At 37.8% G+C, this 17869-nt stretch overlaps 2 protein-coding genes across 6 annotated transcripts; one reads left to right on the forward strand and one right to left on the reverse strand.

The window, feature by feature from the left end:
- The first annotated feature begins 228 nt into the window (after nt 1-228).
- Nucleotides 229-7604, forward strand: LOC131247876 (RNA polymerase sigma factor sigA-like). Of its 4 annotated transcripts, XM_058247794.1 has the most exons (11): nt 229-346; nt 2403-2596; nt 2678-3245; nt 3834-4032; nt 4165-4257; nt 4936-5064; nt 5219-5272; nt 5365-5442; nt 5539-5601; nt 6686-6798; nt 7303-7604. In XM_058247794.1, the coding sequence occupies exons 2-11, from the start codon at nt 2566-2568 to the stop codon at nt 7409-7411; spliced, it is 1437 nt and encodes a 478-aa protein (XP_058103777.1). In that variant the 5' UTR covers nt 229-346; nt 2403-2565; the 3' UTR covers nt 7412-7604. The 4 variants fall into 4 exon arrangements, with proteins under 4 accessions (XP_058103777.1, XP_058103776.1, XP_058103779.1 ...); XM_058247793.1 differs by having other exon boundaries at nt 2403-3245; XM_058247796.1 differs by lacking the exon at nt 7303-7604 and having other exon boundaries at nt 2403-3245; nt 6657-6784.
- Nucleotides 7605-10080: 2476 nt separating this feature from the next.
- On the reverse strand, nt 10081-15974 carry LOC131247877 (pectin acetylesterase 8-like). Of its 2 annotated transcripts, none has more exons than XM_058247797.1 (13): nt 15810-15974; nt 14591-14712; nt 14354-14436; nt 13516-13645; nt 12773-12852; nt 12572-12658; nt 12364-12488; nt 12187-12247; nt 11939-11992; nt 11754-11831; nt 11292-11397; nt 10708-10853; nt 10081-10426 (listed from the first exon to the last, which is right to left on the reverse strand). In XM_058247797.1, the coding sequence occupies exons 2-13, from the start codon at nt 14709-14711 to the stop codon at nt 10298-10300; spliced, it is 1200 nt and encodes a 399-aa protein (XP_058103780.1). In that variant the 5' UTR covers nt 14712; nt 15810-15974; the 3' UTR covers nt 10081-10297. The 2 variants fall into 2 exon arrangements, with proteins under 2 accessions (XP_058103780.1, XP_058103781.1); XM_058247798.1 differs by having other exon boundaries at nt 15839-15963.
- Between the last annotated feature and the right edge of the window lie 1895 nt (nt 15975-17869).

The raw sequence follows: 17869 nt of genomic DNA on the forward strand, positions 1-17869 counted from the left end.
TGAACGGACAGAATCCATTCTGATTCTAGATATTCGTGTGGCCCATAATATATTCATCCAGTGTAATTTTATCCAAATTTAACCTTCAGATCCAAGTTCTGGACCGTCTGGATGTGGTACAAACAGAAAAATTGACACTGGAAAAGTAGTTGGATGGTTGGTTACCCATGCAACCAGTTGTACTTTAACACCACTTGTAATGATAAAATGGCCGGAAAACCTCCGCCACCCACGAAATTGGCATCCGCCCAAAAGAAGAAAAGGCTATAAACGATAAATCTCTCTCTCTCTCTCTCTCTCTCTCTCTCTCTCTCTCTCACATCAGTCTTCAAGACCTCCACTTTCAGTACGTTTCGAAATCTCTTCCACATTTTCTCAATCAAAATTCTTTGTAGTTTGTTAATCAATGAAATAAACAAATCCCCTGCTTGCATGTTTGGATTGTTTATGCAGTGGAATTTCTATTAATTTCCTTGTTTCGGATCTTCTCACCGTCTTTCGGTCTTGAATTTCTTCTTCGACTTTAAAATCAGCAGTATCCAGAACTCAATTGGGCTGCGCCCTCTAAAATCAAGGGAAATCATGCCTAAAACATCTAAAATCACTTGGTGGGGTCCACCTGAGTTTTGGAATGGTCTAAAATTCGGTGTGACCCCTCATCCAAGTGGGACACATTCAATGGATGGGCTGGATGTCTAAAACATCTCAATGGCCCCTATATACAATCAGGAAGTTTTTAATGGGTGGGCATCCACTCTCAACGGTTGTCTGTGGTGTGGCCCACCTAAGTTATGGATTGGCCTGATTTTCAGGACCATTTCTCACCATGGAATGATGCATCTGATTAATGGGATGGATGTCCATCAGACATCACAGTGGGACCCACATTCACAGTGGGGCCCACAGAGATTGACCTCATGGGAAGCTTCCCATGAGGTCGACCTCATAGTACCATTTCCCTCTATACATAAATACACATATGTGCGTACATATGTATGTATGTGTACACACACATCTACATACATATACATGCATATGTATGTATGTGTGCATGTATGATTTGGTGACAGTTGTATGATTCGATCATCTTCTTCATGATGTAATCGTGAAATTGGCTTCTACCGACTGGAAAATTCAGTGTTGACCCTGAACTTGTAGGTAGAAATTGGGATCTCAAGGTGTGTTTGGACGCACCGTTGAATTGGGTTTTTATGATTAGTTATGTACGAAGGAAATATTCGAATTGTGGTTACATTCCTTCCTTTCTGTAATGATAAAGTGGCCTTGAAAGTCCAATATGAAAGGAGCATAATTGTGATGTTAGGAGCCTAATCTTGATATGAATTTGGGCCTGTTTGGTAGACCCCAAAAAATGAGTTCTTCTCGTTTTAACTAATCTTAATTATGTATTGGAGATAATGATTTTTGGTTATCAAGATACTTTTAATCCTCAGTAAAAAGAATTGTGATCTTTGATGCATGATTTCAGTTAACTAAAAATGAGATGAACTTTTTCTAAGTGTCTACCCCTAAGGTAATTGCAATTGGGTTTTATGCTGTTCACCATGAGGTTGAATTGTGTCGAAGTTCACTAGACAGTATTCATCCACTTGTACCATCCAATATATTGTATTATTGTTGGCATTGTGGATATGGATTGGCCCAAAATTCGCTCCGAGTGGATCTCCATCGGTTCTGATCAATACCCATTTTTTTGAGTGTCCAAAAGTTTGGAGATTTGATCAGGCAATAGGATATTTAATCCAACTGGTGTGATTTTTATGCCGTGTTACATTCAAGAGGTTGCCTATCAATTAGATGGTCTGGAATTGATGCATGTTCAACCTTTAAGGAATAATAGCATGATGTGTTGCACCGCCAGAGGGTATGGTGTGTCCCACAATCCATGCATGTGCTTATTGATCTGGAGGTATTCTGAACTGCAAAACAAGTCCAGGAGACATGCATCTCTTATCCCTTTTCAAGCGATCCAAACTAGACCCCTTTAAAATGGCATTTGGATCCAGACCCAACCCATGTGTCCAAATTCAGATGGTTAGATCCTATGACCTATTGGGTCGACCCATTCAAACCCTAAAATTATCTCACACAAGTTTGCTGGTCCCCTGCAAATGCAGGATAAAATGGGTTACTTGGGAGCTTTTCAAAATTGAATTACTAAAAGAACGTTATAACTCCGACTCAGGAGCCACTTTATGCCATTTATCAGATATACTAACATCTTCTATTATGCTGAAATGCATCATTTACCTTTACAAGAAGTCACTTTAAATTCAACTGTAATGCATTATTTGGATTAGTCTTTCTCTGAGTTCGTAAGGGACTCTCATTCATCTTGAAAGATGCATTATGATACATTCTTTTTAACTTTCTGTCACCAGATATTGAATTGAAGTGTTCCATGGATGCTCGAGAAGAAACAAAAAGCACTTCATTCAGTTCTCAGTGGTGATCTTAACACTTAAAGCTTCGATGACTCGTTTTTTATTTGATAAGATTTGTAGGGAAATGTAATGGTAATACATACAAGTCAAGAGCCATCTGATGGCTACGGCTGCTGCATTCATCGGGCTAAGTGCGGGGAAGAGGATATTGATGAGTTCTTCATTTTATCCACTCGACCCCACTGACAAGCCCTTCTCTTCCCATGATCTAGGAGCAACGCAATTTCCAGCAGCTTCAACCAAGAATGCAATAGTTGCAAAGAAGTCCATGAATTCCGGCCCCGGTTTTTCATGTACCCGACACTCACAATCTATAAAGGCTCTTGAAGAGCATTTGGATACTTCTTCTGCTCCTTCAAATGCAGACATCTGGCATCAAAGGTCTGATATCCTAGAAAAGGGCGAAAGTTCCAACCTCGAATCCTCACTAGAAGCCCTCATTTTGTTGCAGAAGTCCATGTTGGAGAAACAATGGAGCCTTTCTTTTGAACAGGCAGGATTGGTGGATGCACCTGTGGGGGGCCACAAGAAGATAGAAGTAACTCGGTCAGGGACATCTGCACGGCAACGGAGAACAAAACCAAATACAAGGAAATCTCTTAATCGAAATGCTTCTATGACATCTTCGAGTAAAAGAAAACGTCTCGGTCCTGAACTACAGAGTCACTCGACAGGTTATGTGAAGGGTACGGTGAGTGAAGACTTACTCAGCCATGCTGAAGTTATTCGCCTGTCGAAGAAAATCAAAGCTGGACTTTCTTTGGAGGAGCACAAGTTGAAGTAAATGTTCTTTTCAAAGTGTAGTAATTGTTATCATCAGTACATTGCTTTATTAGAACCTTGCTAGGTCATCACATGCTTCTCCACATGCCCCTCTACAAGAAGTTACTTGTGTCGACTTAGCATATGTCATCAGGTGGGCCACAAGCTGTAGATGGCCTAGCTCAAAAGTCAGTCTGGTCCACTCAAAAGTTGGGCTATGCTGGTATGCTGGCTGTGGGTATTTGGAAATGTTTTTGTTAAACTAGGCATTGTTTCATATGTCTGAGGTTTGAACCACCCAATGAGTTGATTAGCCTGTATTCGTCATCAACATGCTAGCATGCACCTGATGCATAGCTCAGATGTCCAACACATGTGCAGCCATGTCTGAAGCATGTGGGCTTAGAAAATCTCTGCAGCTAACTAAAAATATATGTTCTATTTCTATGTGTAGAAAACATAGATGCCAAACTGACGAACCATCGTGTCTTATTTTCTTTCTTTAGTTTTTTTTTTTTTCCAGGGTGTGAGTTCGGTGCTTTTTGAAAAATAATGCATGCCAATTTTATGTTGTTCTCTGTTGAATTGGAATATCTTTCGTTTCAGATTGAAGGAAAGGTTAGGGTGTGATCCATCTGACAAACAGCTTGCATCTTCACTAAGGATATCCTGCAGTGAATTACGCTTACAAATGATTGAATGTTCTTTGGCAAGAGAGACACTGGCAATGAGTAATGTTCGTCTAGTGATGTCTGTTGCTCAAAAATATGATAACATGGGGACTGAAATCGCTGACCTTATTCAGGTGATTTCAAAAATTTCCCTTCTCATCTAAAATCTTTGATCTAAATTTCATTTCCTCACAGAATATCATCAGCTATGTTAAATCTTTTGTACTGCAGAGATATCTTACAGGCAATATCTGTTTTGAATTCAGGGTGGTTTGATTTCATTACTGCGAGGTATAGAGAAATTTGATTCTTCAAAGGGTTTCAAAATATCAACCTATGTATATTGGTGGATACGGCAGGTGACACGAAGCATTTCCTTTGTGATCATTTGTTTCTTTCATCCATGTCATAGAAAATTGATTTGCACCTAACTTGGTATTTGAATTTTTGTGGGTTCTGAATTTGTAGCTTTACCCATTTTAGAATGTAAACTAAGGCTCTGTTGGTTGCCACTTAAAAGTGATTTCATCTCATTTTAGTTAGCAGTAATTTTGTATGAGAGATTTGGTATGGATTAAAAATAATCTTGATAACCCATAACTTATGTAAATTATGATACAGAGATTTTGGTAAGTATTAAAAATAATCTTGCTAACCCATCATTGATGTAAATTACGATATCTAATACATAATTACTGTTAACAAAAATGAAATGAACAAATTTTTAAGTGGCAACCAAACAGACCAAAGAGTTTTAAGGAAGTTTCTGTTTCCTTTTCCTTTTCTTTTCCCCAAGGGTGCATTTGGTTGCAACATATATCATGAAATTTTGCACCAAATTAGATTGATTAATCATGAAATTTCATGATATTTGGCACAACCAAACACACCCCAAACTATATTTAATTTCTTTGATTCAAAAATGATTTTTTTAAAATTAATTAATTAATTAATTAATTATTTTTTTGTTTCTTAATCATGTGAAACTTATGCCTAAACGAGTCATTAATACACACGTGCCTTTATCTTGTTGCTAGGGTGTTTCAAGAGCATTGGTTGAGAATTCAAGAACACTAAGATTACCAACACATTTGCATGAAAGATTAATCTTGATTCGGAATGCTAAGACTAGATTGGAAGAAATGGGAATAACACCATCCATAGAGGTAACTCAACTAGTATTTTACTGCCACTGACTAAATGTACTTTGTCAAACTTCTATTTTTTAATTCTTTCATAACTACAAACTGTAAGTAGTCAACTTAGAAATTCGAGACTGACATATATTGTCCTTTTTTCTTTTTCTTTTTTCATTTTCAGAGAATATCAGAAAGCCTGAATATGTCAAGAAAGAAAGTTAGGAATGCTACAGAGGTACTGATTATTGAAATATCTGAGCTTATGACATTGTTTTCTATATATTGTGCTATCATTTATCCATTGTTTCTTACTATAATGTCGGTCAGGCAATGAATAAGGTATACTCTCTAGATAGGGAAGCCTTCCCCACACTAAATGGCCATCCTGGAGAAACTCTTCGCAGTGTACGTATATTAAATCAGTCTTCTATATTGGAAAGATCAGACCAATGATCTGTTCATCTATGTCAGGATTTTAAAGCAAAATCTTTCTACATGCAGTTCATTGCAGATGACATCCTTGAGAACAACCCGTGGCATAAAATAGATGCGTGGTCACTCAAGGTAAAATGAAAAGTTGGATGGAGTTGTTTGTCTTAGCAGATAAAAAAATAAGTAGGCAAATTTTCTCCTAGTAACCGTTCTCATGAGAACCCTTTAAGAACTCATCCCACATGTTGTGTATTATGCAATCCAGGCCATACAAATCCTTCATCTTCATCTGGCTTGGATGAAGGGTCATGCAAAAAATAGGCTGCTTTGCAACTCAGGTGGGCCCCGGGGAAAATCAAGGGTGGTCATCTGCTCCCACTTTGTTCCCTTTGATGTGGCCCACCTGAGTTTTGAATGGGGCTGATTTTTGGGCCCCAGGGTTTCATTAGGTGATGCATCTGATGAATGGGTATGATGTGTCGTGCACACATCACGTGGGATGAGTTCTCATGGAAGTTATTTAGGGTGCGTTTGGTTCGTAAGTTGCTGAAGATAAGCTACTTATGCCTCAAGTAGCTTATCTTAGTTTCTACTTATTAAGAAGATGAGTATGTTTGGAAAATAACATACTTATCAGCTTCTCCTCCCTTTGATCTCTCCTGATGCCTCTCTTCAGCAACTTATGAAAAGTAGAAAAGCTAAAAAAAAGAAAAAAAGAAGTGAAGTAATTAAGTAATCTTATGTAAAAAAGTTACTTATAACTAATCATAAACCAAACTTACTTATTTGAAATAAGTTACTTATCTACTGCTGTAAGTAGAAAAAGTAACTTATTTGGTGGTATCCAAACAGACCCTTAGGGACTGATTCCTAGGAGATCATTACTCCTCATAAGTATATCTTTACCTCAATGCATTTGTGTGCTCCTCGTTACTTGATATGTAGTACTGCTTTTGAAAATTAGAGAATGACAGAAATGCTCTCCATGAAATATTAAAACCAAATTCGCTATTTGAACGAAGTTTTCCTTTGGTCACTTACATTTTCATGCCACTTCAGTTTCTACTCTTCTCTTGCTCATCGTTGGTCGAAATTTCTTTGGTTGTTGTCAGGAGATGGGGACAGTTTCTCTCAGCAAATGAGAACTTTATATATATATTTTTTATCTCCTTTTATTGGTGAGTTAGTGAACTCCCAAATTATTTTCTTTTTTCAGGAGGAAGTAAACAAGATAATTAATACAACACTTGGCGATCGGGAGAGAGAGATAATACGCCTTTACTATGGTCTTGATAAAGAATGCCATACATGGGAGGACATTGGTAAACTGTAAGTGGATATGTTGCTTGAGTTATGTAAACAACACAATCACAGTTGCTTGAGTGGTTTTTTTTTTTTTTTTTTAAACCACCTTTTATGGTACAATGCAATGAGAAGGTCTTGATGATGTATAAATAACTAATGATCATCAGCCTTTTTGACTTTGAGTTGACCAAGTCAGCAGCCCAGCTTTACGAGTCTTCCCAATTTAGGACTGAGTGACACTCACGAGTGAGTTTTCATAGCCAGTCAGCTTGAATTCTTTCCTCAAGTCGAGCTGACTCGTCCGAGTTTCAAGTTGAGTCACTGGGTTTTGGAACTACAACTTGAAGTCTGGTTAATCTGAGTTGAGTTTTGAGTTTCTAAATCTTGTTTACAATCAAGATAACAAAAGTAAAATTTATAGATAAGAGAAAAAATAAAACCACTGAAGCTATGGCATTAAAAAGGCTCTATGTTGTCATGTCACTTTACAGTGCCGATTATCTTGATAGAGATATTGTTTATGTACAGGATTGGTTTATCAAGAGAACGAGTTAGGCAAGTTGGGCTTGCTGCATTGGAGAAATTAAAGAATGAGGCAAGCAAACGAAGGCTGGAAGCAATGCTGGTGAAACTTTGATTTTGGTAATATGCAGACATTGCTTAATGAATGAATATATGAGAAAAATAAAGGTGGTAGCAATTTATTTAACATTGGGAATAATACAGAGCAAAATGTATGTTTTGAGACCAGGATTTGAACTCAAGGCTTTCTGTAATTGGATTTTGAACCCTGATTAAGCGACTGTAATATGAAAATTTTGCGTAATATAGAGAGAGAAGGGTTGGATTGCCATTTTCATTGAATGATCAAAATCCTCTGATAAAGCTGTTATTCATTTGAATGATTTGCTATATTTCTCACAAGTGATGCTAGAGATGGTTTTAGTCATGGTTCAAATTCTGGTGATTGGATGGACAATCCTAGCCCTCTGATTGTCGTGATTTTTTCCCATTAATTGTGGACAGTACTAAAAGTCTGCTTGATGTTATCTTGATCGGTCATTTTCTTCCTCAACTGTTTTAAGCTGCCAATTTGCACACCATTGATGTGACTGCTCACTGGATAAATGTTTTTAAGAATGGGTAGTCTTGATAGAGGATCATTCCATAAAATTCAAAGAAATGGAATCCATGTTAAACAGGTCTAAATCAGAGCAGATAGCAAGGTAGAAAATACAAGATGACCTCCGCAAAGATGAATTTGGTATGCTTGAAATGTTGAGTGTAAGACATTGGAGAAAATTGAACCAAGCCATGCACGATGTACGACAGGGTGCATTTGGTTGCACCAAACATCAATTAGACTGATTAATCAGGAAATCACAATATTGCATTTGGTTGCGCCAAACATCAATTAGACTGATTAATCAAGAAATCGCGATATTTCAAGCAAACGTGTGCCTAACCATTTTCATAGGCATGACATGCAAATGTTATGATATCTTTCACAGCATCTGAATACATGGTTGCACGCACCGTCTTTGCTGCTCTAAAGAAGCATAATCATACACATTGTGTTGGACCAACCTTTCTGTCATTGAAGCCATTGATCTGGTGGGCCACCATCCCAGAACTCTTCTCCTTCAGCAAATAGTAGCCTAATGATCTATGAGACCTGTTTGGCTGCACCATTTGTTTACTGGCCACGAATTGGACAGTTAAGAACTCTTGGAGAAGACTGATGGGACATGGGCAATCAACAATTGGGATTAGCCAGACAAACCGCATGGATCACTAGAAGGTGGGGCCCTCCTGTCCAGTTGCTGGGTTGACCAAAGACATGATTAGCATCACGCAATGACTAGATTGCTCAGATCATGGGCCCCATTATAGATGGGGCATTGCACGAACATCAGGTGTAAGTGATGACCTTAACTATCTAATTTTCACCCGTTGAATTTCAACTACTGATCATCTTCTCAACCGTCCACTTGATGGCCAGCAATCATACCATTGGGTAATTCGATCAGTATGATATTCAAGCTATGCTCTAGGGTCCATCCATTGTCCTTAGAGAGATAGATTGCACTAATTGTGTGATTCCATCTCAAGACATCCAAGAATGAAATGTTGTACAGATGCCTCATGGGGATGTCTAGGATGATAGGATTGGGTGTAGATGCTTAGTTCATCAACCATGATTCAATCACTATACATATCACGATCCTTGAGGAGGATGGTTGTCACCGTGTGATGTAAAGTAAGCCGCAAATGCATTCTTAGCACAACTGAACCAAAAGAAGCCTGAATGGAAGCAGAAGTAGTTGTCAAAACTGGGCCCAGTCTTATATAGGGCATGATGTTACCGGGCCCCAGCCCTATCGGGTTTGAAGATATTCATTTCGGATATGGAGAAATTATCATTTGAAGTGTTGACCGTAAAATGCTAATAACTTTTGACCTGAGCATCATCACGAAACGCGTGACCTATAAATCATTACGGAACAGTGCATCCGGGTTCAATCAACCCACTATGCCAATCGAAGACATCTGTTTTGTGAGAAAACATACTTCTTTGGTGTCAAAATCGAGATTTTCGTCGTGTCTCCCTCTTCTTGCAGTTTTAGATAGATATGCCCTCAATGAAATATTGAAAATACTGGCTGTGATTCAAGTTAATGAAAATGTTGTCTGGGCCATGGAATAACTATCCATCAAATTGGATATCTCTGTCCATGAGTTTTTCTCCTTATCATCCTACCAAATATTTTTGACCACCCAGAACGCAACGACAGGTGATGCGTCATCTACTTACGGATTTCCAATTCTGCCATTTTTTGGTTATGTCTCATTCAAGAGGCGGTCCTCGGCTTGGACAATCGAGAACCATTGGTATGTGCACCCATCCAATGGTTGGTAGGATGCATGTCATTTATTAAATGTCTGTTTTCACTTAAAAGAAGGTTTTCAAATGTTTGTGTTTATTTTTCATTTGAAAGTGGGCGCTTGAACACCTATCCAACAAACATGGTATCTCTATCGAAAAGCTTTGTTTCTTTGGATAATTCGAACAAATATTTTTGACCATCCAATGAACTTATGGTTTTTGGGCTATGGTTCATCCATGAAGTGGCTTATGCTATGCATAATAACCAGTAACAGATACAACAGCTTCGAAAAGAGTAATGGAGTTCTTTCCATAATAAGAGAATGCTTATTACTTTTGATATTCAAATCATTGTTCATCAAATCTTTACTAATCTTGAAATTTATCTTAACTTTTTATCTAAGGATATGCTTATGACATAAAACAAACTAAGATACTTGATTTTATTATAAAATGTATAACAGTCTGATACATAAAAATTAATACAAGACACCTGCACGACGACTGGTGCTTTGGTGATCTTTGCTTATTTCCGGGACAACCTGATTGCAATACGATGTGCCTTTTATTTGAGCTATTGGTTCATCATAATAATTATATTATGTATGGAAATAAATATTCGCCATGAAGAATTTGCTACACTTCGGAAAGTTCATGTTCATCGAAGATGCGGTTGTGACAAGATGAGTCGCAGGGGTAAGGGCAATCAATCTTCTGGAAGGGACTCCGGTCAAAATACCAGTCTCCAACTGCCTTTGCGATTGTCTGCAAATTTTTACAAAATGATGCAATTTCAAATTGTGTGTTTGGATGCACTATTTTGAATTGCAATAATTAGTTCAATGGAGTAGAAATGACAAAACTAAGGAAGGTAGTTATGATTTGGTCATTTTCTTCTTTGTTGAACTAATTGTTTTAATTCAGTTCGATAGTGCATCAAAATGCAGCATAAAATGCCCTGCTCTCTGCATGAAGTCGATGGATACTGCTGCAACTGTAATTTGTAAGAAAGAAGTCATAGAATAATAGGAATCTGTAGAACTTACAGTCTTTCCAAGCACGGGAGAGTCGGCTCTCAACCATGTCTCTTGCATCTCAGATTGGCAATGGGCATAACATGAGTTTATGAACATGCCTCTAGCCGGTGACATCCCCAACCCAGCCAGTGCTCTTAAAAACTGCAACCTGAAACCTGTTATGGCGCTTTGCCACTTCATTAGCAAGAAGAAAGAAATGCAGCATCATGCAAAAAATGAAGAGAAAATGATGCAATCAAAGCATAGATAATTAGCTTTACAAACTAAGACATGGACTGATAGATAAAATACCATCAATGCTGATATAATGAAAGTGATTCTGGAGAATCACAGGCCACCCAAGTTGTGGCCTACTGGATGGAGGGTTCAGATTGATAATTATTTAACAGTCCAGGCCATGCTTTTTTAATATATTGAACAGATGGAAAGGATCATCTGGTTGGTGTGACAGAGTCGGATGGGCCCAAATGAACAACCCAGATTGGTTGAATGGACTGAGCATCTGTCCAGATTCAAATCACATGGCCATTAATTATAGTGCTGTGAGGGCTTTGGAGCATTCAGTATGTACATTAGAGGTTTAGAGTAGTGACCTTGCATTGTTTGAATTTGACTGGGAGAGCACTGCTTTATATTCACTTTACAGTCATGCCAATGGCCATGAGGATCAGAAACGCCTGGTGCCAAAATATTCTTAATCTGGAATTGCATAAGATCTTGAAGTTAGTGGTGAAAAAATTTCATGTTTCGACAAGTAAAAAATCTTCCATGTTGCCTAATCAACTATAAGGTCAAATGATTGATTGTGATTGTTATTTATTCTCGGTAAGGTCAACAGATCATAAGACTGAAAGGGATGCAAGCATTCCTCAGAAAATTGCTTTCAACTATTTGAAAATGGAAGGGATTTTTTCTTTTCTTGTGTGGAAGGAGCTAAAAGATTAAGATTATAATCCTTTATTAGGTTGAGATCCATTGAAGTAGAGAGAGAGAGAGAGAGAGAGAGAGAGAGAGAGAGAGAGAGAGAGAGAGAGAGAGAGAGAGAGAGAGATTACCTGCCACGAATCGTATGCTGCATTTAATACAAATAGTGGTGTACGTATTTGTTGAGCCATGTACTGGGGAAAGAAACACTGCATTGTATTCAAATGTGTCAATGCTCAGTTGGGTCATGAGAGAGAGAGAGAGAGAGAGAGAGAGAGAGAGAGAGTTCAGGTTGGGATTTGGAAAAAAAATATACCATGCCAGGTTTCAATCTAGACCTGCAAGACAAAGGCAAGTTGTTTGCTGATCCCTGTACAAAATATGAAAAGAAACTCAATATCAATAAAACAGCATTGGGACAACATGGCCATTACCAGACAAAAGGATGAGAAAATATAGTATACTACTTCAATTCATTGGTAACAAATATATTTGAATAGATATCTTAGATCGAAATAATCCTTTCAATTAAAGTGGAAATGGAAGGAGTAGAAGTCAACTTACATGAGTGGTCACCACATCTTCATAGAAGGCTCTTATATGTTCTGCTCCAGAAATATCCTTCCTGTCAAATGCGCTATCGACGTTAGCTATGTGAACAAATAGACAAACTCGATGATGACCATGTCTTATATAATTTCGGAGCAAGTTCCAAAAACAAAATATCGGCTATGATCTTACGCATTGATAAAATAACCAGCATCCGAGAGGCATTTTACTTTGGTACCCATCGGTAGAAGAGCGCGAAAGCTATCACAGTGAAGTATGGCTGTCAGACCACCAGCTGAACAGCCCGAAAGAAGAGCCTGTAAACGTTTTTCAAGTTATTAGGACAAAGGTCAAAAGGTTTCCAAATGAATGAAGGAGAAAGCGGTTCGAATGGGCCTACATTTTCAGCAATTCTCATCCCTTTTGCCAATAGATCTTCGATGATGGCAAGCCAAACCCTTGCTCCTCGAAAATGAAGGTTGGTGGCCTGATCAGACATGAAATGAAACATAATGAAATTTATACCAGTTCCAAATTCCCTAGATAAAATCGAAGTTATAACCGATTTCTTCGAACTTTTGCTTCAATGCAGATGGCCTACAGGATTCACTCTCTCCACATCTCCCGTAAATGATGCACCATCGCAGTAGCGGACCTTGATCTTGTTCCAGTTATAGAAGTCTGCAAATTGCAGGAAAGCTAGCATGATTAGCAAGAAAAGAAGAAAGTTATAGATTCTAGAATGCAGGAATACATCCAATCATCAATGTGAGCAATTATCCCATCCTGATGGATACATCTATGAATAGTGTTTCTGATGCAGCCATGTTTGGTTATGCAGATTAACCATAGTGAATGGGCGGTGGGCCCAAATTTTCCAAATTAGAACCCACACTGTCCAGTCCTCGGCCTTTTTCAGGACAGGGGTCATATCTCTTTTGTATCCATCCATTCATTTGCCAGTGACAGAATGGTTATGAATCTGATTATCATTCGATCTGGAAGATAAACGGGGTGTCTAACATCTACTTTGGGACCCATCAGATTACTGGTATGGATCAACAAACCATAGACCCACCTGTACTGGAAGAGAACATCAGGAAACTATCCATGTGTGTGATGAATCGGGTCCCGATAATTCCTCCTTTGATGCACAAGTAATTATACATTTCTTATCCTTTTCTAACTTAGCAAATATTCCAGTAGTCAATAAATGAAAAATACATTTATGGTTCCAATAACAGTTAAACACTAGTAACTCCCATCAAATGCTAGTATCTGTACCAAACTCCATAACAAGATATTTCCTTGTCCTGATCATCTACATGATAATAAAAGGCCCACCTGGATTGAATTTCTCTTTGTTGCTTAGCATCCCAGAAAACGCAACTTGCTTTGCCATTTGCTTAGAGGAACCCAAACGGGTGTTTTTACGTTCGAGGCAAGTTGTGACATTGTTGCACCAGCCTCCTCCCTGAGAAAAAGAAGGAAAGAAAGGAAAGAAAGAAAAGAAAAGTCCAATTAAGTAATATCTTTATTAAGTAAATAAGTCAAGTAAACAGTCTTGACTACATGAATTTCACGAGAAATGACTACAATTTTCAGGAAAAATGAAAACAAATACATGTATTGTGGATGATGCAGACATGTAGTCTGTAGCGACTTATTAAGCGGTTCAATTGATTTTCTTTGTTGCCAGGACAACTTTCTGTTCAGTTTCGTTTTGATATCTGGGTTCTGTGTGCAATTTGGTATTCTTAAATTTTTGCATTTGGATTATTAGTAGTTTGTTCTGTTCATATCATCAAATCACATTAGTTCTCAGATTCAGTTCATTCAATGAGCGTGATTTTATTTGTTTTGTTTTTCAGTCCACTTTAAAATTTATATTTGATTTTTACTTGCACCAAGCTTTCCCATCTGGCAGATTCAAGTCATGTGAGCTACGGATTAAAAAGAGAATTTGGTGTATTGATTGGGACCTCTGAACTGTGTTCAGAAATCCAATCCCCCAATTTGAGCAAATGGCAAACTGATCCATGCCGAATGATGAACAGATCAAGTCCCCAACTTGGGTCATGGCGTAGTTCAGAATTCAGATGTTGTTTATAGATGTAATGTCTGTAGGTTCCCTCCTTGTGTAGAGAAGGAAACAAAATGCCTTGAGAAGGAAACACGTCACCTCAATATGAACTAGCCAATTATTTATCCCGGCGCCGAAACCCCTACTCATATGATAAGCTGGAGGGCTTCCATCTAAGCAGACTGCATTATTTTTCAGATTGCAAACACAACATAATCAAACTACATGCGGAAAACTGATTACAGAAAAAAAAAAAAAAACCCAAATTAGAATTGAAAGAAGACCCAATTTAGATAAGATGAATGGAAGAGAGTCGTAAATGATGGAAATCCACACCTGCCCCTTTCGCAATGGCATTTTCGACGTATGTAATATCCACATTGAATGAATTGGCCCTCATTGAAATTACTATGCAGACTAAAAGCATTAACCACCCACAAGCTCTCGCATCCGCCATTCTGCACAATCAGAAAATCGGGTTGAATATCAGAACAGGGGTGGATACTTCATATACATTTCCACGACTATAAGAGACATAACTTCTTTCGAATTTTCATTCATCAATGAAAAGGTATCATGAAATATGCATCCTAGCCTTTTGGGGGTCGGTTTAAATTGTATATGAGCAGAAGTTTTATGTCAATTATCCCGAGAGAGAGAGAGAGAGAGAGAGAGAGAGAGAGAGAGAGAGAGAGAGAGAGACCATGATTGAAAAAACCTGCATTTTGTTTTATGTTTTCTTCAAATCATACTGAAAACATAAGGGTACTCGATCATTTGAGGATGAACGATTAAAAATGGCTGCTTTTCTGGAAAAGGCACAATATAATCTTCATTCTAAAAAATCTGTTCTATTGTCTTCAAAATTTATTATGAACTCTCTCGAAGATTCTGTCGGAACAAAAATTTATTATTTATTTTTCTTATTGAACAGCTAGTCGTCAACAACAAAATCCGTAATTCTAGTACTTCTGAAGTATAAAAATCAATACTATTATTTCTAGGACGAAAAAAAAAAAAAACATAGAACGTACCCAAAATACCATAATCTTTTTCTTCACACACAATTCAAAATATTTCCAGAATGAAAATTTTCCGCAAAATACCAATCTCCTCTCCTCCAATCATCTACCAAATCTGATGAAGCTAAAATTCAACAGCATCCTACCAAATCTTCTCCTACCTATCAAATTTCTCTCTCCAAAATAGCAAAAAATACAATAGAAGTCCACATCCTAAGAACAAAAGCGAGTCTTTTTTTCCCTTCTTCAATACAATTCTATTAAAATCTTTCTACTCAACTCTCATCAATTAATTATATAAAAAATAAACTTAAAATCCAAATTAATGTTGAAAAAAAAAAAAAGACATTCATCCTGTCAAAGCTTCCACCGTTTAAAAATTCCAAAAAGAAAATCCACAAAAACAATCGATAAATGTAAACACTCGAACTACATAAAAAGAATCCTCCTATTAATGTGATAGAAAAACATTCACATTTTTAAAAAAACAATCAATATATGACACAGAAAACATTGATTCTGCAAAAACCCACCTGAAAAATGCAATGCAGGAAGATCATACGTCTAACTACAGACGGCTTCCCTCTAAGGTATCTGACACCCAAACGAGTTTAAATTCAGTTCAGACCGAGAGAGAGAGAGAGAGAGAGACGACACTTATTCTCTTCGGCTTTAGAGAGTCTTTAAATTAAGGGAGTTAATAGTAGTACTGCTTTGTGATAATTTAAAGACGCTGATATATAATTTTTCCCTTCATCAAGTCTTTCCTAATTTAAGAGTGTTAGTTGGAAAAATGAAATAGGTATGCGCAAGGCAGCTGATTTCGTAGTGTTCTGAGTAAAATCTGTAGGGTCCACCGTGATGCATGAGTCTTATCGGCACCGTCCATCCGTTTTTCCACCTCATTTTATGATTTGAGCCAAAAATTAAAGCATATTCAAGTGTATAACACACAGTAAAATTGAACGCATACTGTTGAAAACTTCTTGTGGGCCACAGAGGTTTTGGATGAAGCTGATATTTGTTTTTTTCCTCCATCCATTTCTGTGTCACATTATCAATAGGTTGGATGATAAGTAAATATCACCGTGGGCCCTAGAAAGGTTTCAACGGTGGATGTCATTATTTCCACTTTTTCGTGTGGTGTGGTCCACTTGAGATTTGTATGTGGTTCAATTACTTTTACATGTCATTAAATGATCTGTAAAAAGTTATGGATGGCGTGGATAATACATATACATCAACGTAGACGCCAAAGAGTTTACGCAGCACGCTATAGCGTGTCAAGTTGGACGCGGTTTGGCTAGTGGCACTGCCACTAGCCAGGTGGCTAGTGGTCGGTGCTATGTGGACCCCACCACGATGTATGTATTTTATCCACGCCGTAAACATATTTTTAAATATAATTTTAGGGCTTAGTACTAAAAATGATTTATATATGAATCTCAGGTGGGCCACACCATAGGAAAACAGTTGTGATTGAATGTCCACCATTAAAAACCTCCTAGGATCCACTGTAATGGTTATTTGACATCTAAACTGTTGATTAGGTCATACAGACTTGGATGAAGGGAAAATATATATCATCTTGATCCAAAACTTTTGTGGCCCCCAATAAGTTTTTAATGGTGGGCATTCAATCAACACTTTGTGGCCCACTTGAGATTTTTATCAAACTAATTTTTGAGCTCAAATCATAAAATGATATGAAAGAATAGGTGGACGGCATGGATATTGAAACACATACATCATTGTGGGCCCACAGAGCACCAACCACTAGCCAATGGCAGGGTGAGTAGCCGAACTGTTTCCCGTCGAGTTACTCGGTACGCAACCTGCGTCTGGTAAATTCATAATGCCTGATTTTGACTTCCATACTTTATGGTTTCTCTTTACAAAAGCTCCGGTGAATTATATGATGAGTTATTTGATACTCTGGCTTCGTACGATGCTTCATACGCAGGCACTTGGAAATGGTATACGTACATAATATTGAATAGAAGTTAAATTGATTAAATCATAGATCCCATTTTTGGCAAGTTCCAATAAAAAAATCGGATTGGTTGAACAATCCTAACCTCTATTACGTTGACACTTGTTTTTTAAATAAGACTGTTGGATAGTGTTCATTTTTAACCGTCCAATAAGTGTCGAGTAATCTAATAGTTAAATAACCAAATAAGGGTGATTTTTGGTTCGCTAGTCATCCGTACTTGTAACAATGATTTGGACGGGTTCTTTTGAATTATTTGTATGACATTTATGTGATCTCTCATTAATTTCTAACTGCCTGCGTATCGTCAATCACACTCTGCATGAGTATGGTAGTATTTCTCATTACTAGACAGAGCCGTCCCTATCATGTGATGGAGCCTCTCGCAGTAATCAAGTTGCTCGAGGTGGGCATGAAGTCGACTCGGGCTCTGGATTGGGTCCAACCGGACTCTGTCCGTTTTTTCAATAACTTGACCCGCACTTGATCCGAAATAGGATCCGAATTGAGTTCCACTTGGTCTGAGAAATTGAATTGAGTCTAGGGAGAGAGGGGGAGAGAAAGGAGGAGAGAAAGAATAAGATGTGGAAAATTGAGAGA

The sequence above is a fragment of the Magnolia sinica genome, chromosome 6 (assembly GCF_029962835.1).
Source record: "Magnolia sinica isolate HGM2019 chromosome 6, MsV1, whole genome shotgun sequence".
NCBI lineage: Eukaryota > Viridiplantae > Streptophyta > Magnoliopsida > Magnoliales > Magnoliaceae > Magnolia > Magnolia sinica.

Coding starts and splice junctions, on each gene's coding strand:
- LOC131247876 (XM_058247793.1), top strand. CDS start 2,566: ATGGCTACGGCTGCTGCATTCATCGGGCTAAGTGCGGGGAAGAGGATA. Junction 3,246..3,833: donor TTGGAGGAGCACAAGTTGAA/GTAAATGTTCTT, acceptor CTTTCGTTTCAG/ATTGAAGGAAAGGTTAGGGT. Junction 4,258..4,935: donor TATATTGGTGGATACGGCAG/GTGACACGAAGC, acceptor TCTTGTTGCTAG/GGTGTTTCAAGAGCATTGGT.
- LOC131247877 (XM_058247797.1), bottom strand. CDS start 14,711: ATGGCGGATGCGAGAGCTTGTGGGTGGTTAATGCTTTTAGTCTGCATA. Junction 14,437..14,590: donor TGCCATTGCGAAAGGGGCAG/GTGTGGATTTCC, acceptor AAAATAATGCAG/TCTGCTTAGATGGAAGCCCT. Junction 12,248..12,363: donor GCTGGTTATTTTATCAATGC/GTAAGATCATAG, acceptor CGCATTTGACAG/GAAGGATATTTCTGGAGCAG.